The sequence below is a fragment of the Melopsittacus undulatus genome, chromosome 1 (genome assembly GCF_012275295.1).
Source record: "Melopsittacus undulatus isolate bMelUnd1 chromosome 1, bMelUnd1.mat.Z, whole genome shotgun sequence".
NCBI lineage: Eukaryota > Metazoa > Chordata > Aves > Psittaciformes > Psittaculidae > Melopsittacus > Melopsittacus undulatus.
This window is the reverse complement of record NC_047527.1, coordinates 114,520,997-114,543,638: the sequence shown is the minus strand read 5'-3', so window position 1 is coordinate 114,543,638 and position 22,642 is coordinate 114,520,997. Positions and strand designations below refer to the sequence as shown.

The window sequence follows — 22,642 nt, the reverse complement described above, 5'->3', positions numbered from 1 at the left end:
GTGATTACACCACTTAATAGCCTCTATTTCAAAATTCAACTGGCACTTGAGAAATTTGGAGATTTTGGATTTGGGAAGAGTCCAGGTAATGTCAAGAAGTAACAAAGCCCCCAGATAAGTATTTTTTACTGTAAATTTTCAAGCATAAACACTGGACCCCCTTCCTTATGTATTAATTTTGGTTTAAGTTTTGTGAAACTGGAATATCAAACAAGGATAAATAACGAGAAGCAGGACGTAGACTGGTCTCTCTCTATTACTCATAGGGTTCTACATAGCAGCTCCAGCTGAATTTTAAATACTTGCCCTGCAAGATTTTTGTTAGTCCCTCACAGCTTCAGATGGCTGGATACAAAAGGCATATTGACTCAACTACATATATAGTAAGACACTCCCAAGAAAGTCCTTTTCCCTGTTCAACCAGTGAAAATTTCCTGAGGCTTTATACCCATGTGACAACAATCTTTCTAATACTATCAGAAGATAGACTTTCAAAGAGCGGTGGGCCAGGCTTGACTGGCATCTCACAATGGCAAAGGCACCAAAGTTTATTTGTAGCAAGTCACTTCCAAGACAGATGTCTTTGCTCATTATTTAATTAGATTTCCTTTAAATCTTTTTTGCCATTTTAATGGGACTAAACAAGGTCAGAAAGAGAAAAGGTGGCAAGGTCTAAGTGTAAGATGATCCTTTGTTCCATCTCTGCAAAAGATTTAATAACATTTATGTCTTCAGAATACAATTATATTTGAACAGCATGTAACAGCAAGGAAAACATTCATCAAAATACCGTATTATTAAAACTAGCTTACATGGATTTTAAGTGGACCAACCATTAGAAGTTATTGAGACCCACCTGATCAACCATGAATTCTGAGAGGTTAAGTGTGACAGCTTGGCAGAACTTAAATACTGGGACTCAAATAAATGCACAGCTGAATAGAAAAGCAGAGTTATAAATGCCAATATAATTTGTTGATGCAACCATACATAGTGGTCTGTTTCTTTAATCTTCTATAAAGTTGCTAAGACAACTTTGTCTTGCCTAGCAGAGTACCATATTTCAGTCCACACAGTGTAAGGCAGAGAAGTTCCTGTGGCTTGATCCATTGATCCTGTCTGAAGGCCTGAGCTTCAGTCTATCTCGATCATCTTTCTTCCTTGGTCAGATTTCTCTCAGGATGAACAGTTCACTTTAAGATCCTTGGCCCAAGCTGGGAGTAACCTGCTCTCTCTGCAGCCTGCTGTCTCTGAAAGGGGTGTTGTAAGATCTGCTGTAGCAGACAAACCTGTAAGTAATTAAAATGGGCAAGTTTTAATGCAAAATATTTTCCTGCAAACAAGAAAAGTTTCTTCCACTTCATATTATGCACCCTCCTAGCTCCAGAAACTATTATTTTTGCTTACTATTTTTATACTTAAAGTTTGCTTACTATTGCTTACTATTATTAATGCTACTATTCATATAGTTGCTACTATTTATAAGTAATATTATTACAAATTTTGTTAATATTAATAGTAACTGGTATTGGTGCAGTGTTCATCAAAGTGTAATATAGGTTAAAAAACTAAATGCAATAACTCTTTCATTAACAATTATGCCAATTATTAATAAATATATCAGGAAGGAATGAAATAATTTTACCTCTGAGAAATCATTCAAATTAGCTTTTTGCATTGCTGATTCTGCCATCCAATTCCTCTCATGTATCCAGGATTAACAGCTGAAACCAGAAGTATATTGGATTAAATTTAGTTAGACATATTCAACAAAAGGAAACACAGTCATTGAAACATATAATTGAAATCTTCAAGAAGGTTTAATTTGCAGATCAAGGAAAAAAAATGCATAAAAAGGAAAAGGAACTAATCTACTTATTTTGATGAGCTGTTAAAGGAACTTTTTTAAACTTGCACAATCAGTAGCGTCAAAGTGCTACTGTGTCCAGTAATACAGGACATCGCACTGATAGACAAAGGATTTCCTGTGGTGAACACCTGCAGACTTTTCAAATGTGAAGAGTTTACCATGGCTTGGTTTCTGCTACATTGTTGGAAAGCGTATTTCAATGTTGTCAGTACCTTTCTGGAGAGCATAAAAATTAATATTATATTACTTAATTTGAATAGGAATTATTAAGATATTAGAATCATAGAATAGTTAGGGTTGGAAAGGACCTTAAGATCATCTAGTTCCAACCCCCCTGCCATGAGCAGGGACACCTCACACTAAAGCGTGCCATGCAAGGCTTCGTCCAACCTGGCCTTGAACGCTGCCAGGGATGGAGCATTCACTTCCTCCCTGGGCAACCCATTCCAGTGCCTCACCACCCTAACAGTAAAGAATTTCTTTATTTCCAATCTAAACTTCTCCTGTTTACATTTTAACCCATTACCCCTTGTCCTGTCACTGCAGTCCCTAATGAATAGTCCCTCCCCAGCATCCCTGTAGGCCCCCTTCAGATACTGGAAGGCTGCTATGAGGTCTCCATGCAGCCTTCTCTTCTCCAGGCTGAACAGCCCCAACTTTCTCAGCCTGTCTTCATATGGGAGGTGCTCCAGCCCCATCATCATCCTTGTGGCCCTCCTCTGGACTTGTTCCAACAGTTCCACGTCCTTTTTATGTTGAGGACACCAGAACTGCACACAATACTCCAAGTGAGGTCTCACAAGAGCAGAGTAGAGAGTCAGGATCACCTCCTTCGACCTGCTGGTCACGCTCCTTTTGATGCAGCCCAGGATACGGTTGGCTTTCTGGGCTGTGAATGCACACTGAAGCTGGCTCATGTTCATTTTCTCATCGACAAACACCCCCAAGTCCTTCTCCACAGAGCTGCTCTGAATCTCTTCACTGCCCAACCTGTAGCTGTGCCTGGGATTGCTCTGACCCAGGTGTAGGACCTTGCACTTGGCATGGTTAAACTTCATGAGGTTGGCATCAGCCCACCTCACAAGTGTGTCAAGGTCCCTCTGGATGGCATTCCTTCCCTTCAGTGTATCAACAGAACCACACAGCTTGGTGTCATCGGCAAACTTGCTGAGGGCACACTCAATCCCACTGTCCATGTCACCGACAAAGATGTTAAACAAGACTGGTCCTAACACTGATCCCTGAGGGACACCACTCTTTACTGGTCTCCAGCTGGACATTGAACTGTTGACCACAACTCTTTGAGTGCGACCATCCAGCCAGTTCTTTATCCGCCGAGTGGTCCACCTATCAGATTGATGTCTCTCCAATTTAGAGACAAGGATGTCATGTGGGACAGTGTCAAACGCTTTGCACAAGTCCAGGTAGATGACGTCAACTGCTCCACCCCTGTCCATCAGTTCCATAGCCCCATCATAGAAGGCCCCCAAATTGGTCAAGCAGGATTTCCCCCTAGTAAAGCCATGCTGGCTGTCACCAAGCACCTTGTTGTTTTTCATGTGCCTTAGCATGCCTCCCAGGAGAATCTGCTCCAAGATTTTGCCAGGCGTACTTAGATATTCTTTCTTCTATATCATGTATCAAAACTTTGGCCATAAAAGCCTCTAATGTTTATTTTTGCTGTATTTTTTAGAAACTACTTCATCAACTTTCCTTTTAATTTCTTGTTGGGTGTAGTGGGAGTTTCCCCAGATTTTTCCACAACTGTCTGCTGTATCTTTTTGGAAACACTGATGATCACTGCACTGTGTCTCTTGCATGTTCCAGGCTGATTGTGTCTAAATAGTGGTAGGGAGATTGTAGGGACATAGAAAATGAAACTGCTGAATTTGTAAACCAGGCTACATGTTACAGGACAGCAACTAAGAACTCATAAAAGGTATCCTGTCAAACTGTATGCCAAAGAGAATTCTCATAAGCACACATGGCTTTTATTATCAATTATTTAGCAGGTAATGTCAGTCAACTGCAATCAAAGTCTAGCATTCTACTTCAGAAAGTTTTCTCTTTAATGAACAAAACAATGTTACTGATTAACTGCAACAAACATTTCAAACCTGCACTGCAAATCTTAATTTGACGTGGGTCTGCATATTTTGCCAAATTCAGTAGCTGATTATTATGAAGAGATGAATTAGTGATACCAGAGACATTTCACCCATGAACTTGAAACCAAAAGTCTGTTATTTTTGGACATACACAAACTTCATCTGTTCTTTCCCTTTCCATTTGTGCCTCAGCAGGTTTTATTTGCATAAATGTTAGTCTTATATGTTTCTTTAAATACATACATATATTTATAAAATATTCCTGTAAATACCCTTACAGCATATTTGAAAGATGATTTTAGAGAAAGCAGAATATTAATCAGAATCACCATCCCAAATTTCCCTCTGCTCAATTAGTAAATAACATTTCTCTAACTAATTAGTTATTATGTGATTAATAAATTATATTAGGAGGGCAATGATTAGAAAGAATATTTGGATAAAACTTAATCTATTTCCATTTCCCAATACACTGTATTCTTGCCTCTCCTTGTACTGCTTCCTCAGCTTGCAAACATAACTTGTTTATCCTAGCTGACTACCAAGACAATTGATGTCTTTGAGAACAGCTCTGACTGGCTCCTCCTAAGGTTCTCTGGTTAGACAATCACACGACTTTATTTATATTTAATAGCTGCCCATACAGAATTAGTGCCTAGCACAGTGAACAGACTTCACTGTAATAAAGCACTGCTTCTAAAAAGCACCATTTAACCAGCCAACAAACTAGAATTTACTGAAGCTATGTAATCAGTGAAACAACACTTGCATGATTATTTTATGTATCCAATACAATTAAATTCTTTCTGTTTGAAACAGAATGACAGCCATTTTAAACCACAAGATTTGACATACAGAAGCATTATGCAAAGGGTCTTTATTTTATTTAGAAAAGTAAAGGACAAAAAAAAGTCACTGTATGCTGTATGTGCCGGACTCTGGCTGCTCATGTTCCTGCCAGAAAGGACAAGGTGAAGCTCTTACAAAATCAGAACATGGTCTGAAACCAGAAGCACCTCAGGTGGCATTTTCACTCCCTCCTTTATAAAAGCTGCACAAGTAATAGAACATTCCACCACAACATCCAGATGCTGACTTCCAAAAGAAAAAGGTGGAGGTGCAACCCATCCAGATACAGACATTCTTCATGTTCACATTACCCCTGTTCTGTATGTACTCCCAGATATTGAACAAAAGCCAAAAAATACAACTAGCTGTTTGGAACCCTGGTAATCTCTACATAGTCTAACTGCTGAAAAATAGTGTTTTCCTACTTGGCAAAATAATCTGCTCTGGCCAAGTTTTTTATTTCATCTGGTAAATGGTTTTTCAATAGTAAAGTGTGGTAACAATATTAAAAGAATATTTAAAAGGTGGAAAAGTTAACAAATGACTCATACAAAAAAAAACCCCATAACTCACATTAAACCCATGACTCATATTAGCAGGAGAATATTTGGCCCAGAAATAAATTCTTAACAATAGAAAACTGTCAAGTTTTGCAGTGGCATTAAAAATATCTAATTAAAAAAAGTGACAAGATAATTATGAAAGAGTAAGACAAGCCAGATAAGAAAAGGACAAAGCAGAAGACATTTTGTGCCCTTCTGAGGATTTTATAATCTGGTCTACATTTTTTTTGCCTGTTTCTTTTGTAAAGAAATACAATTAAAGACTTGTATTGGGATTTGGATTGTCAAAACTTTTTGATCAACTCCTAAGGAACCAAGTTTAGGCAGTACAAGATAAAGTGCTACTAAGAGCTAAAAAGTAAATGAAAAGAGAAAAAAAGATAATAAGTGATCAGCTTCTATGTCTCAAGGTAAGGTACTTTGAGGAGTAAGATATTTTACTACACTTAGTAATGATGAGGCAAAGGTGATGAATAAGGTGTAATGGCAATGTATTCAAGGTCGGTCAGTACTAAAGACAAAATTTAGTGGGACTTACCAATCCACATAAAAGTCTAAAGAGGTATGACAGTTTTGTCTTTAACATGAAATGCTGGATAAAAATGCACAGTTGACTGAGTTGAGCCAGCTTTCTGCTGCAAATTGCACTGACAAGAGACAGCTGTTACAAGTATATACTTAAACAAAAAAAGCCAAAACAACCAAACAACAAACTAAACACAATTTAAAGAGACCACAAGGGGCATCAAAAAGATCTATTTAAATGTATGATGCAAAAGAACAAAAGAAAGAAAAGAACTCCATAAAAAACTTCAGCCACACTGTTATGGAGCAGCTAGCAAAAATGTGACAAGATCTGTTGGGTTTTAAAAGTAAAATTGAATTTCAAATATAACAATAAGAAATTAACATCAGTAGCCTGTTACAAATTTCTGCAGTTCTGCTGTATGAATATAGAGTGATGACCAATTATATGGAAGAAAACTAGCATAACCATGAATCTTTGCATATCAAGTCTGGACTGCCAAAACAGACCACTAGAACTGCTGTGATCCTGAAAGCAAAACCTTTTCCTTGTTTTGTCTGTCCTCTATACTACATGATCCTCTGAGGTGCATGTGGAAAAACATGATGCTGTTTTGCAGACCATCCCCAGACTAGGATCCTTTCTGATTTGGAATAAAAACTCAGAACATCATGATTTTCTCTAGAAGCAGATTCAAAAACCATGAAAAAATATGAAGTGTGTTTAGACAGTTTTCAGCATCAAATTTTTGCTAAGGAAAATAGCCAAGAGCCTCAGAGTACCAAACCTGAAACTTCTTAACCCTACCAAAACCCAGTACTAAACCAAACCTTCCTTCTTGGTAACTGTTTTTGTATTAACTTTCTAAAAATACAAGTAAAATTGTAAGAAATATCTAACAAAAGAGCACAGCCATTTCCACTAGAAATGAGAATAAAAGACCCTGCAAAGCAGCACAATGTTGAAGTTTATAATATCTCTTGTGCAGAATTTGATCAGATCCTGCATTTCCTTCATTCCTATTTGGCCACAGATTTTCAGTTGCTCATTGTATTTTACAGGCAAATTTCACATATTTATCACAGCTGGTATTTTAACTAAAATTGTTAACCAAAGAAATCTCATCAGTTGCTCAGTGAAGGACAGAAAGTACAGACCACTTCTCCCATGTCATTTTTATGTATATCTGTGTGTCAAACCAGAACTACAATAGTAATTATTCTGAAATCTAACACAATCTAGAACCATAAAGACAAAAAAGGCATATGAAATCATGTTTGGGGCAGTTTACCAGATCTGCTAAAGATTTTGGAAAATCGCTGTAGATTAACATTGCCTGCCTTGGCAAATACACATCTGATGTTATTTTTACACTTGAAACTGCATCAGACTTACCAATTCAATCTCAAGAGGTACATAGTAACCCAGTCTGAAAATAACTTGTGTTTACTCAGATCCTGGGGAGTCCAGGACTCCTGAAGAGAAAGAAACAGTTAATGGTGGGTAACCAGAATTCTGTTCCTGTTAAGAAAAAAAAACAAAGTAAGCAAACAAATGTCTTGGTTTAACCACAGCCTGCAACTAAGCATCACACAGCCGCTTCCTCACTCTGCCTGGTGGGATGCGGAGGGAATCGGATGATGGGAGGAGAAAACTGAGGAGAATAGACACAGTAGAGGATGAAGAAGGGAAAAGAGATAGAACTTGAAAAAGGCAGACGGAGAGACACTAGAGCTTGGAGTTGTGGCCTCTAGTGTTGGACAACAACCACAAACGAGGCTTCCCTGGCTGACTACACTGAGCTAACAGCTGCTTCATATTGCAGCTGATGCAACCACCAGAGAAAGTAGCCAAAAAAGAGAGAAAGTAGCCAAAGCTCACAAAGTATGAACTTCAGAGAAAGAACAGATTAGAAAGACATGGACATAGATAAAAGGAGGTAAACAGCAGATATACAAGAGAAAATGGGCAAAAGTTAAGTAAGGGAAATTAAAAGCAAGAAAAATCGAAGTTTTGATCACGTCTGTGGAGCTTTTTTAGAGGAATATAACGAAAACCACATTTGAGTATAAAAATGAGTTAATATTACAGATGTGGCTAGGAGCTGGGGGTCTGGCAGGTGGATTACAGGTGAGTGGGAGTCACACATTAGTTCAAAGCTGTGCGGGGCTAAGCTGCTTTAGGAGGAATTTGAGAATGTTTCCAGTTAATACTAAGCATAAGTATTCCCATGGGATTCTATAATTTTTTAGGTCAATTTTGGTGTGCAGCTTCAAAAAATGCAAGTGATCTACAGACCAATATGAAAACTTACTTTGCTACCAGCAAAGTATTAACATGTGAATAAACAGCGGGTGAAATTACTTTAATACTTTTAAAAAATCTTTAAAAAAAATAAAACTTTCTACCAGCATAAAATTGTACCTGCTTTTACCACATCAGTTCTGGGACTCAGAACCTGTGGGCTAAATAACACCCTTGTGTGGGAAAAAAAAAGGCCTATTTTTCTTTCCAGACCAGGTTCTTACAAGCTTTCTTTTCAGAATTTCTCCTCTGCACTTTTATCTACTGATTATTTGCCTAGCATCAAAGTCCAGTTCAACCATTTCAGTTATATTTCCACTTCTAAAGATTGTACTATATCCAGATAAGAAGTTTTAATACTTCTATCTCTTTTATACTTGGTCCTAAAGAATACATTTAAGCTGAGTTAGCAGCAACATGGGATGGGATACCAAGCTGAGCAGGACACAGTAACAAAATGTATTCCTATGCTTCAAGCTACATTTAGAACCCATCTTCTGTCCAAGGAAGGGCAGAGGCCACTATGGGCTGAGATTGTAGCAGGAGTTTATGACAAGATTGAATCTCACTTATCATTAGATAGCAAGACAAGTGGATGGGCCTGAGAGCAGAGGTTTGTGCCACCTGATAAACCCATGTTAGGAATAGTATGAATGACCCAAGGTTGAACCTTTCCTTACAGGCCCCTGTCCAACTTCACTTGTGTCTTATGAAATACTATCAGAAGGTATTCTCAAGCAACACACACACACCAAAACAAAAACGGGGGGGGGGGGTGGGGGAAGGGAAGTGGGGGGAAGTTCTTCCTAGTAGACTCATTTTGAATGTGAAATCACATTCCCACCTGTGTATGAATATTTATGACTCCTCATACTGGACCTGTACCAGAGGTGGAAAATCTGACTTCAGCCCTCTTCATTAATGTATCTTTCATTGGCACTCTTTGTTAATGTAACATGGGGTGGTAGCACAACACAGATATATGAGTCTCCCTGTCCCTTAATAATGCTACAACAACACATTTCCCAGACAAATCATATCTTGAGACATCCTCTATTATATCAGGGTTATGTGCAACTTGCTTTACTCATTTCAGTATTCCTAAAATTGGATTATTGTATTAATACCTCAGGAATGTGGAGCTCCTTTAACTGGTCTTCAGTAATTTCACTGAGCTGTTGAAACACCATTTCAACGACATTTACATTGAAAAGTCATTTCCATGTGAGATCAGACTTTGTATCTTCCATAAGCTACTGAAATAAAGATAATTCCATCGGTGGTTTTGAAATATGTGGTATCAGTTCAGATCTTTGCCAATAAAATTAGCACTTTCCTCAATTTTAGGAGGAAAGCAATCAAATAATTATCATCCTCATTCTCCCCAACACTCATATTTGTTTTTAATAGTTCTGTAAAGCTGAAAAATATTAACAAAGTAAGGAAATTGTTACATAATCTAATTTATATTATTGTGACAAGGACGTTTGAGATCTGGAACTGCATATAGATGTAATAGCACTCACCATTCTACTCCAAAACCTGGGAAGCTCTGCAAAAACAAAAGCAACGTCATATCTATGGAACTAAAATATTATTATGGGTACAATCCTACTGTACACTAAACAAAACTTCTTCTGACTGATATCTCACAAACATTATTATTCTGAATCTACTGGGGAAAAGATTGAGGGGAAACATTTTAACAGGCTTTAAATACACAAATAGCTGCTGCAAAGAAGAAAAAAATCCTTTTCATACTGAGTAAGATGTCATGAGTTTAAACTGCACAACTGAAGGTTTATATCAGGAATCTTTACAATAGGCTATTAAAGTACTACCTCATTACTTCAGGAGGATGCATGGTTTTTATCAGTAAGCATCTTAGAGAACAAGCTGGACAAACTTGGAATAGAAAACTGCAGGCAAAGGACCTACCTTAGTGAAAAGAGAGTGGACAACAGACCATCTAGGACCACCTTCCAGTCATATTTTTCTGTTATGACTAATTAAAACCTTTTTCCCCTTCCTCCAACCTTACTCTGCCAATAATTACTTCAGAACCAATTTCCACTTAGAAAAGAAGATTTTTAAAGGCTAATCCCTTTCTTTCCTATGCATATGGTGATAAGATGGTCTCCCACCTCACTAGTTCTTTTAAGCATTAAGATATTTTAAGGATTACTTACAGCTGCTTTTGCCTGGGATCCAATAAAGGTTTTAGAGCTTGTAACAGCTTGCTCAGATTACACAGCAAAACATTTGCCTGGTTTCCTGTTTTATACCTCCTTTCATCATCAGATGTGTTTGGAACAAGATCTGTCTCAAAAAAACATTACTTTTCCACAAGAGAGTAATTATAATAAACAATCAATGTTAAAATATTGAAGTGTATCCATTGTTATATTTACATAGCAAATTAATAAAAGCCCTAAAGTTGCTAAATATTTAAAATCAGATCACAAGGTTACTTATTTACAGTGAATTAATTCAAGATCTATTATTTGGAAATATATTTAAGTACATAAATATAAACATACTCCCCTAGCCTGCAGCAGGAGGCAGTAAACAAGTGGCTGGTGGGTTCCTAATTGCCAGCTGGGGCCAATCCACCAGATCAAAAACCAGAAAAGCCCTGTGGTTTTGTTTGTTTGTTTGTTCTTTGTTTTTCAAATACAACAGAAACCATATAACATTTATTCTCAAGAGACTTCCTTAATTTGAGGCTGCAATCTCACAAAAACAGCGAGATAATAACTGGTTCTGAAGATTATTATTTATAGGTTGCACCTGAGTAATCAAATAGTATGCATTTATGTACATACTGGACCTACATCTATCAATCCCAGACTGACTGAATTCATACTTTCAAAGAAACATTGCCATGACTGTGTAGGTCTGATTTGTTTTCATCCAACATATAATTGTTCTGACTATAAAGCTAGAGCATGATGCATGCAAAGTTATTATATAGCACTTTTGCTTTTGGCTGTTTACAGCAACAGAGTTTTTAATTTTCTAGGTTTCTGCTGCAGCATCTATTTAATTCATGAAGTTCAACTGGAAACATTCTTATGAAAATAAGTTTAGTAGTGACGTGTCATTAAAAAGACCTTTAGTATTTGAATTGCAACCTGTATCATAAAACTGGCCTCTGATAATTTCCCCCCCCCAAAACTCTTTAAACATCTCTTAAAACTCCTAATAATGTTAGTTTTTATGCACACAGAAACTACATAAATACAAAGAATTTATTTTAAGTAGAAAAATATATTTAAAAACAGGTGGTACACTTACTTGAGTCATGTGAATCCATAAATCCAAATGGACTGTAATCTATTGTTATGGATAATAAACTGAAGTTATCTCTATTGTACACATCTACAATTAAACAAGAAGAAACAGAAGTTAAAATTCCACCTGAACCCTGTGGTCACTAGAAAATCTGATGTGAAATATATACACTGAATCTGCAGAACTTTGGAGCAGTTACCTTTCAGAAATTAGACTCTGGAAAATCAAGTTGTCTCTCTCACTCGACCTGGCATGTATTTTAAGGATGAAAAAGAGAACCTGTTTCTGCATTATCTTCATCCAATTTCTGTACCTAGGTGGCAGTGTTTCCTTTTCATTTCAGTGCTGCAAAGTATTGAAACAGGGTGATTAGCTGCTTCCTTACAAGCTCGCTGTGTGCTGTATTAGCAAGACAATGCTATTTTATTTTTCATAATATAATCTGAAGCAAAGGTGGTCAGCACTGTATCCTATTCACTATAAAAGGCTATGTTTTTAATAGATACATAAAATTCAGAGCAACTAAACTTCTATATGACATCAACATGTGGTCTTTGTACATCAGACTATCCCAACAATTTTGAGAACTATTGCTCCTATATTCTTGCTTCTGTCAGAAACACTCATGATTTGAAAGACTGGAATGTACTCCAGCTGAAAAAAAACCTTTCTATATTAACACAGATACTGCTGTAGGTGAAGACATCAGAAGAACTGAAGAACAAAGTGACAAATAAAAGGCATCTTTATGTATATGACCATAAAAAGTTACTCCTGTAAAGACAATATCATCAACTGCAGCTTACCATGTGCAAACCCCACAGACATCCACAATGCAATCAAATCTGCAGTCTCCGATAGACAACTGTAGAGAAAAATTCCTAAAATCAAACACATCTTTTACATCAAGTCCTCTGAATCAAAAATATGGAATACAAGAAATATCATAAACATTTGATTCACTTTAGAAATATGTCATACATTCTGTTTTTACATGCATATCTCTGTCTGTCAGGACCTTTCATTCACATTCTAAGTTGAACAACTGCACAACAGCCTATATATGGTTAAATAAGTACATACATATGCCCTAAAAGCAATTAAAGGGCAGAAAAGAAATAAAGACCCTATATATACATTAGAGTATATAGACCGAATTTATATTAGCAAGAGAAAAATTGTCACTTTATGGACACTGTTCACTTAAAATCTGAACAGAAAGAAAACAAACAAACAAACAAAAAACCACCCAGATAATGGAAGCTTCCCAATAAATATTTCCCCAATGAAAAGTGGTGAAAAATGTACATATTTGAGAGAAAAAAGAGTTCAAGAAGCAATTTTACTGAAAAGAATTAACAAACTTCAGCTAATAAAACCTGGAAGCTTACTTCAAATTTTAAAACCTTCTAAAACGTGAAACTTTGAAAAGATTTGTATAATTTTTCTTCACATGCTTGCAGAAAATAACATTTTAAAAAGACTTACATCTTTGCAGATATATAGCTTTAAAGAGGAGCTGTGGACATTTAGTGTACCTAGGAGATCCCTGTAGAACCGTCCTGTGGTCAGAGCCAGCCAGGGCCACTGACACAGGAAGCTGTAAGCACCATCTACATGTGGGGTAGAGTAGCCTGGGCAAGGATAGGACCTGGGCAAAGGCTGTGTGGCTACACACACAAATGTCTAGATTCTACCTCCTAATCAAATTGTTGGAGCAAATCACTGAATTCTCCCTAATCTGTGATGATTTTATCAAAGTACCTAGCATCTAACCATCAGAAGGGTGTCCAACTGACCATCTCTGGATTTTAGCTGGTTGCTCCAAAGCATCCTCTTTCAGGAGGATCTCTTCTGAGGAGGAAGCACAGTCACACTAGCCTTGGTGAGGCCCCCTCCAAAACAGGCAGAAAGGAGTTGTCTATTTTGTGTAAATACAACTGATCTTTACATGCTCTTTAAATCCAAGCCAAACCAAAGCAAGCCTTAAAATCTGTTCTTTAATTCAGTCTTTCAGTTTTATAACTAAAATCTGCTGTGAGATTAAAAAAAAAAAGACAGCACAGAGAGATGCTGAAAGTCAAACAGAATCATCAGTTACTACAATGTGCATCTGCTGCTCATTTTTAAGCACCCCAGAACAATTTGTATTGCTCCTGAGGAAAAATGACCAACTTTTAAAGACCAAAAATTTGACATGCTAATTGCTTGACACACATACTTCTGTGGTTCTGCATGTTTCTGGAGAGTATTTTATACAACATACTTATGCTAGTGATTTCTTTCATATTTCTGTTAATTCAGCTTCCCAGGAAACTATGAGAAATGTAGCAACTTATGCTTTAAATTTACAAATCTTTCCAAATCAAACAACTACCCTGCTAGTGCTCAGTTACCAGAACTACGTCAGCTGTAAGACTTTGCTCATTTTGTAAGATCCAGGCCTAGGTGGTTTTACCCTTACAAGGTAAGATCTTTTTATGCTTGCATAAAACCATCAGGCTATCTTTCTAAATTATGCAATCTTCCTTTCTAAATAATTTATGTTTAAATTCCAACTGTATGTATGCATTCTAACATATATTTGATTGTTAAGAAAAATAACATAGGTACTATGAAAATTAAATCCAAACCTTTGTAAGGCCAATTCCCCAGAATGAGCTAAGATTTCTAAGGATCGTATATAAAACCATGATTTGGCAAGATGTAGCGCTATTGCACCTTAAATATAGACACGTGTTTAAATGTAAACAGAGTATGAGCAAAATAACACAGTTCCATACTAAAAGCTGTCATCTGTTGTTTCTATAGATACAGAATTTATACATGCATAGTCAAACTGGTATCTTTGTAAGTATACTTAATGCATAGCAGATGAATATGTATAATACTACATTACAACACAATTTTAATGATAAAGCTTAATCTGCTATACTAGCAGACACAGGCAAAATTCCAGTACTGCATTAATATCAGTTACTCCAGAGACACTAGAAACAAAGAAAGAACCAGCATAAACAGATTTTTTCCCCACACTGTGTCATCCCACTCTTTTTCTGAGAAGGTGTAGATGATACAGCAGAGCCACAGTCACAGTATTGTTCCCATAATCCTAGTACTGCTATCAGAACAATGGGAAAATTCCCTAGTTTTCAGTACCATTTTTGTAATGGCAGGTGAAAATAAAAATTATACCCCCACAAAACATATGCCACAGTCCTAGTAGATCTGTTCATAAGGCTTAATTTTTTTAACTAAGACAGGTTTCAGACTGATTTTTCTCTGAAGAAGTTTTATATCTTAATAAATGAAACAAAACCTAGTTAGTACTTTTTATTACACATATGACATATTTAAATTAATTTTTGCAATGGAGAATTAAGTTACAGTCTTGCAACATATTATTCCTATTATTTTGAAACATGTTCATTACCTCTTTCTTGATATTTCCATGATGAAACTGGTCTCTCCACACCTCGTCATCACTTACAACTAAGCTGTAACACACAAAGAATAAACATTAACAACTTATTTCAGTAAAAATAATTTACAATAAAGATCAAGTTGTATTTTGTATAACTTTATTTCTTTAATAAAAAGAAAGATTTTTTTTTGCTAGCACAGCTTTGTATAGTAAATGATGATGGCAAACAGTAAGTTGGGGCTTACCAAGCTTCATTAGCAAGATGTATTTATTTTGTATTAACATAATGTTGTCCAATTTCCACTACTTACCCCCATCTTGCAGACAGGGTTGCATTCAAAAAACTCCTGCACTCATTTGGAACCTCAGTGACATATAAGTGTGAGGAGTCACAAGTATAAGTCACAATTTCCCCCAGGACAACAGCAAAATTAGGACAGAGAAATTAGAAACTAAAATCTTGCATAAGATAGAGGTTGCCCTTTACTTGAGCCACACCTGTTGTCTCAGGAACTTTGGGGACAGATCTAGGACCCTTAGCAGTCAGAAACCCATAAAGATACATACACCCCTACTATAAAAATAGTTTTCAAATGTTCCCTATAGTTGATAAGTACATTACTTGAAGGAAGGCAGTAGGAGACCAGATGTACACTCAGTCACAGTTTATGGAGCACTGAAATTGCTCTTACACCAGAGAAGCTCGAACAGCACTCACAGAAGGACAGTTTATATCCCTTCCTGCCCCTGGTTCTAGCTTAAGGGCTGGACTTTACACTCCCAAGTGCTCTGCTGGCTGTTTTGCATGAACATCAAGCTCAAAGAAAGTAAGGGCCACTCTGAAAACTACGCAGATTGGCTCACCCTTTTGACCTAATGCGTAACAGTGCTTTCTGATAGTCCCAGTATGTGACTAAAAAGGTACCATATGAAGAAGTGTTCTTTATTTGGCAGTACAACCATAAACTGTAGCATCCCATTGGGAACACAGTACTTAATATTAATAGAGCAAACCAACCTGCTGGGTGTTCTGGGATAAGCTGTAAGGTTTTCCCCCACACTTCTGCCAAGACCTCTAGAAGGGCATCCCACCAGGCTCAGTATAACAGCTCCCCATTGGGAAGAATATGGGTATCAGCTGGGGTTTTTCCAAATGAAGTCTTGCAAACAGTCTGGAGAGGCTGTACAGCAGTTAAGAGCCAGGCATTTAACAAATTTGCCAGCAGAGAACTAAAGCACACTGTGTACTCTATAGAATTCGTGCACAGCTAAGGAGTAATTTCAGATTGGTTTTGCACTGAACATTTTGTTGAGACAAGAGCCAAAAAAGACGATGACCTTGCCAGATGCTTTCCTGCTGATACGCAGACAGATTTAAAGTTTTACATTAACAGCAAACAGAAAAGGGTCTCAAGGTGAAGTCAGTGAATAAACCATCAAAAATGTCATTTACAAACACCACACTTCAACAGAACAAATGAAATGGGTTAAAATTAATGCTAGAGAGATTTGCAGACACTTTGCAAATACAGACACCTAGCAATGTGGCAGTTGAGTACAGGCCTATTCTGTAGAACATTTACTTTCATTAAAGCCTGAAATACCAGATTACACATATAAGACTACTTGGAACACAAAACGAACTTCGCATTTCAAGCAAAAATCACCTGAAAAAAAAAATCAGTTTGCTTAGTTTTGAGAAAATCATCCAAATGAATGAATGTATTAGTCTTCTAATGAGGAGCGGATGAGGAGCCAACAGAAAGCTTATTGGTTAGGATTAAAAGGACAGCAGGGACAGATGACATAGTGGAGTTCTGCTACAGGCTGCTTGACCAGTAAGACCGAGGGGATAAGACACTATATAGACAGACAGGAGCAGCCACATGTTCACAAGCTGTGATTCTCACTGGGGACTTCAAACACCCTGATATCTGTTGGAGGGATAACACAGCAGACCATAAGCAATCCAGGAGGTCCCTGGAATGCAGTGATGATAATGTCCTTCTCCAAGTGATAGAGGAGCCAATGAGAAGAGGGGCTATGCTGTACCTTGTTCTCACCAACAGGGAGGGGATGATAGGGAGTATGAAGCTCCAGAGCAGCCTTGCTTGCAGTGTCTATGAAATGGTGAAGTTCGAGATCCTTAGGACAGCAAGGAAGGCACACAGCAAGCTCACTACCCTGGACTTCAGCAGAACAGACCTCAGCTTCTTCAGGGATCTGCTTGATAGAATACCATGGGATAAAGAAGATGACCTAGAGAAGAGTGACCCAAGAACACAGGTTAATATTCAAGGATCACCCCCTCCAAGTTCAGGAACAACACATCCCAACAGAAATTAAGTCAGGCAAAATTACCAGGAGGCCTGTATGGATAAACAAAATGTTCCTGGACAAACACAAAAAGGAAGGCTACAGAGCACGGAAGCAAGGATGGGAGGAATACAGAGAAAATGTCCAAGCAGCCAGAGATCAGGGTAGATAAGCTAAAGCCCTGATAGAATTACAAGTGGCCAGGAACATCAAGGGCAACAAGAAAAGCTTCTGTAGATACATGAGGGTTAAAAGGAATACAAAGAAAAATGCGGGCCCTTTCTGGAAGGAAACAGACCTGGTTACCTAGGACATGGAGAAGGCTGAGGCACTCAACAACTTTTTTGCCTCAGTCTTCACTAGCAAGAGCTCCAGCCACACTGCCCAAGTCTCAGAAGGCAAAGGCAAAGACTAGGAGATTGAAGAACTACTTTAGGAGTTCCGGTTCAGGACCATCCAAGGAACCTGAAGGTGCACAAGTCCATGGGTGCCAAAGAAACTGGTGGATGAAGTAGCTAAGCCACTGTCCTGTTTTGAGAAGTCATGGCAGTTCAGTGAAGTTCCCACTGACTGGAAAAGAGTCCGTCTTTTAAAAAGAGAAAAAAAGAAAATCCAAGGAACTATAAGCCAGTCAGTCTCACTTCAGTGTCCCACTAGAACATGGAGCAGATCCTCCTGGAAACTGAGCTAAAGCACATGGAAAATTAGGTGATTGATGACAACCAATATGGCTTCACTTAAGGGCAAATTGTGCCTGATAAATTCTGTGGTCTTCTAGAATAGGCTGTGGCTGCCCCATCCCTGGCACTGTTCAAGGCCGGGTTGGATGGGGATTGGAGTAATCTGGTCTAGTAGAAGGTGTCTCTGCCTGTGGCAGGGAGTTGGAAAAAGATGCTTTTTAAGAACCTCTCCAAACCAAACCATTCTGTGATTATATGACTCTGTGGTTAAAACAGAATTAGTTTTAAATTATTTTTGTTTGTAAAATCTGCCTTTCTGCTCAAGAAGCGTTTGCACAAATAAGGAATACCTACATTCAGTCCTACTTCCAATATTAACTCCTATCCATCTGACTAACATTTTTCCTACCAGTCATAAAAATTGCAACTAGATGACTATGCCAATACAGAATTAGCCACTTCCAATATTTTCCTGCTTGGCCTGATTCTAGAAAAATACATCCAAATGCTTATCTCTAGTGTAATAGAAGACTCACGTATTAACCATATAAAAATGTATTAATAGACTCACTGATTACCCACATATGCTAAAGGTATTATTATTATTCTTTACAAAGCAGCAGTCTAGTCCTGGTGGTTTTACAGGTATTTTGGTGAGTAACAAGGTAGAGAACAATTTTGAATTATTTTTAAGAGAAGAAAATCCTGACTGTAGTATCATAAAAGCTGGAGAGGGAAATTAGCATCAGGTATAAACACTTGATCTAACTTCCACTTTAAACTTTCTTTACAAAATTAACCAGATTTCAGATTAAAGTAACTCAGTTCTACAAGTGAACAAGAGCAATTCACTGCAAGACAGAAACAGTATGGAATATTGTATCTAAACAAAATAATACTTTAAAGCATACCAAAGACAAAAGCAAATTGGAGCTAATTATTACTGCAAAGTTTTATCAAAAATCTGTGAAAATGGAGGGACATACTTGTTTCTGATTGTATACATATGAAAACAAAGATCTCCCCTCCTGGAAACAGAAACACTGTCCTATTTTACTGATGCTCACTGAAACTCAGTTACAAAATTACCTGCAAATTAGGTACCATGGAAAAGAAAAAAACATGTATCAGCTCTGCCTGTAGGAATTCCAAGACAATGCATGGCCTCACTACACGAAAGCTCTCACATAGAAGAACAAAGCACAGCTCTTCCATTTCCATTCCTATGAAGAACACAGAAACAAGGAATAGGTCATAAAATCAAACCAAATTTCAAAAAGAAAAACATCCAATTTGGGTGTACATAGATTAACTGCAACTTGCCTGGAGCGCGGGGTCTTTCCTAACCCTTTTAAGTGTAGCTCCCACCTCTAACAATGCCTGCAAAAGTAGCATTAGCACTTCTAACAGTATACCTTGAGCTATCCATGAATCTGCTAAACAGAATACCAAGCTGAATCAGTCACTTAAAAGTCACACCTACTTGAATATACTCCCATCAAATGGGCTTTTCATCACCCAGCTGACCTGCCCAGCTGCCAAACTGACAAAAATGACAATCAAGTTATTTTCTTCTATCATTTATAGCAGTTACACTGAAAACAGTATGAGCTACACGTAGGTTCTCTGTGATCTACACAATATAATGAGACATTTGCTCAGGTAGTCATTAAGATGTTGATCCCTAAAGCTGTATTTCCACACCCACACCAATAATGAATCAGAAAACCACAGAAAAAGAGTAACACCAGTAATCCTTTGTTGCTTTTTTTTCTTCTGCCTTCCAGCTATGATGCACAGCTACAGCTCTGTCTCTTTTGTATAATGAGCCTCTAAACTGACATAACTTATAATTTTTTTCTTAATTGGAAATTACTAATCAAATTCTACCATTCTTCTTCATGAATAATCTTATGAAACTTAACTCTTAGTAATCATGGTATTGCAGTGAGGCTCTGCCCTTCCTCACTCCTCTATGCTGCTAATACCTATCATGAATCAGAGCTTGTTAGACTGCAGGGGTGCTAAGAAGGCTCCACAGCTAACAGAGGTTAAAAAGATAATTTGTTTCTGGCATGAACAGAAGCATGGAAACTAGACACGGTACCATGAAAGAATATCATAGTTCTCTTCCATCTGCAGCCCCTTAGGAAGAACAAATCTGCAAGCAAAATGTTCCTCAGTATATATACTCACAGGCATATGCTCTTACAAGTATTATCAAGATACAATTCACATGAAAACCTACATAATTCCACCTGGAAGATTGCCACAGTTGCATGAAGGTCCCCATACCTATGGGCCAATGGAAGAGACCCAACTATCACTTTCCCACCACTGACAAACTGAAGAAAATCAGATACTCCTTTGAGAGACATTAAATATTTTCAAGAACTTCCTGGAGAAAAAAAGATACAGATGGTACTTGTAGATGTTCAAATTTTAAGTTGTAATGAATGTGTTTTCTCTACAGATTTTGTTATTAAGAGACATCTGACAATATGTTTTAAATGTTCTATTTGCTTTAAGTACATATTGATAAGATGCTTTCACAATAAGTAGCATATGAACATTAAGGTATATTTTAGAACATGCATTAACAATCCCTATTAATTAGAGAGGAATTAAAAAAAAAAAATAGTCAGCCTTTGAAATAGCTACAAAATGAACTGTAGATTTAAAAGGTGTAGGATAGACAACTGAAAAAATGCAGCTCCTCACCTGGATCACACCAATTTGCCTGGATCATATCAATTGGAAAAGGATCTATAAACATGAAAGAGCCAAGAAATGGTTTTAAAAACAATCATATTATTCTTAGTACCTTTTCTCTTAAATCCAATCAAAATATTTCAGAAACAATTAAAACCTGACTCTTTACCTCAATGTACATTAAGCCTACATGCAAAGCAAGGATTTTACTCTATTTGAGATATTTGAAAAGATGGACTGAATTCTTCAGTTCAAAGAACCTGATAGAGCATGCTAGTTTTAAGATCTAAAACATACTTAAACATAGATTCAATTAACTGATTAGAACAGTCTCAGAACAGTTTTATATTGCACTCAGTTATGTGCCACCCTAAAAGATATTTATATGAGACAGAGAAGTTCAGCTAACCCCACAGATTAAGTCATTGTGCACCAGTAACCATGGTATATACTGTCCAAGTGCAGCGACTATCACCAAACCAAGTAACCTAAGAAACCAGCTTGAAATCTTCTCTGAGTAATCTAAACAGCGAATGGAAGAAGCAGAAGATGAAATTCTTGCTGTAGTACAACATATATACTGAAAAAATATGCTTCATTCTTCCTTCACACCTGCTCCATGCCGTGATCCATGGTAACAGAGGACAAATACTGTTTTCAAACCCTGGACTAATACTGTGTGTTTTAACATCTTTATAGATTTTTGCTTGCAACAATCTTATGATTCCATGTTAATTATAAAATGCCAGTACCCCAGAGCCACTGTTTGATGAAAACTGTACCTTAGTTAGCACCTCTGGAGAGCTGCTGTTAACCATGTTTCTCAATACCTCTAATGACAAACCCTGTTACACCCAGCTGCCACAAAACATATCACTTAATGCTTGGAAGCAATTGCATCACATGCAAAAATTATTTTTTCAATGTTATCACATAAATGATTTTTCTTATCATGATCAATTCCGTATGCCTGCAAGCTATACTGCTTATGCTCTTCCAATCAGGTGTCAGGCTGCCAATTTTGCATTAACACATAATTAGGGCTTGTATGTCTATCCATTACTATTTGCTAAATTACTAAATTGCTAATAAGGAAAAACAGAACTCCTTATGGCCAATCTAGTTTTAAGTGCAGTATTTGTGTATATGAGGTTTTCACTTAGAATCACAGAATGGTTTGGGTTGGAAGGGACCTTAAACACCTAGTTCCAAACCCCAGCCATGGCCAAGGATACCTTCCACCAGACCAGGCTGCTCAAAGCCCTGTCCAATCTGACCTTGAACGCTGCCAGGGATGGGTAATCCACAACTTGTATGGGCAACACTTTCCAGCGTGTAATCACTCTCACAGTAATTATTTCTTCATAATATCTAACTCGCTGTTGCTTTAGTAGCTGCTACAATCCACTGAACAGCAGCAGTGCAGAACAGACTGTGCGAAAGAAAAAGCCCGGGGCGGAGCAGGGTGCTCTTGGAGAAGGAAGATGTGCAGAGTTCTGCGGCCGGGTCTCGTTCAGGCCTAGAGGGGCCTGGCAGAGCCCTCGGAGGTGCACAGCGGCGCCAGGCTCACAGCTCCAGCGGCCAACTAGGGGTGCCACTACATGTCCCCCAGACCTCGCCTTCACCAATTCACTAAGAAACCGGCTCGAAGCCTCCTTGCCCTCGAGACAAATCCTCCTCTCTGATCTCTTCACAGAGACGTCAGAAGAGGCTGGTGCCTCCTCCGAGCGGAAAGGACAGAGCGGCCATTCCCGCTCTGGCTGGGTTGAGGCTAGGGCTGGGAGAGCTGGATTCCCCCTGAAGTGCGGCCCAAGCCCTGTCCCGTCCTGTCCCAGCCGGGAGTGGAGACCGAGCCCTGCCAAGTGGTGCAGTTCTCCCTCCCGGCCCTGAGCCACGTTCGGCTTCCCGAGGGAGCGGCAGGAAGGGAGGTAAGGAAGGGCGAGGTGAAGGGGTACTCCCCGCCCGCTCGGATGTCCTCCCAGCACCCGTGCCAGAG

The 22,642-nt window shown here is 38.0% G+C and overlaps 1 protein-coding gene across 1 annotated transcript; it reads right to left on the bottom strand.

The window, feature by feature from the left end:
• Positions 1 to 695: 695 nt before the first annotated feature.
• LOC101880049 (protein adenylyltransferase SelO-like) lies at positions 696 to 14,997 on the bottom strand. Its single transcript, XM_031052484.2, is given in 10 exon segments — positions 696 to 1,289; positions 1,646 to 1,724; positions 7,312 to 7,391; positions 9,348 to 9,473; positions 9,553 to 9,640; positions 9,722 to 9,772; positions 10,410 to 10,539; positions 11,518 to 11,601; positions 12,321 to 12,379; positions 14,948 to 14,997. Coding segments are annotated over 9 exon segments (675 nt in total). The 3' UTR covers positions 696 to 1,289; positions 1,646 to 1,717.
• Between the last annotated feature and the right edge of the window lie 7,645 nt (positions 14,998 to 22,642).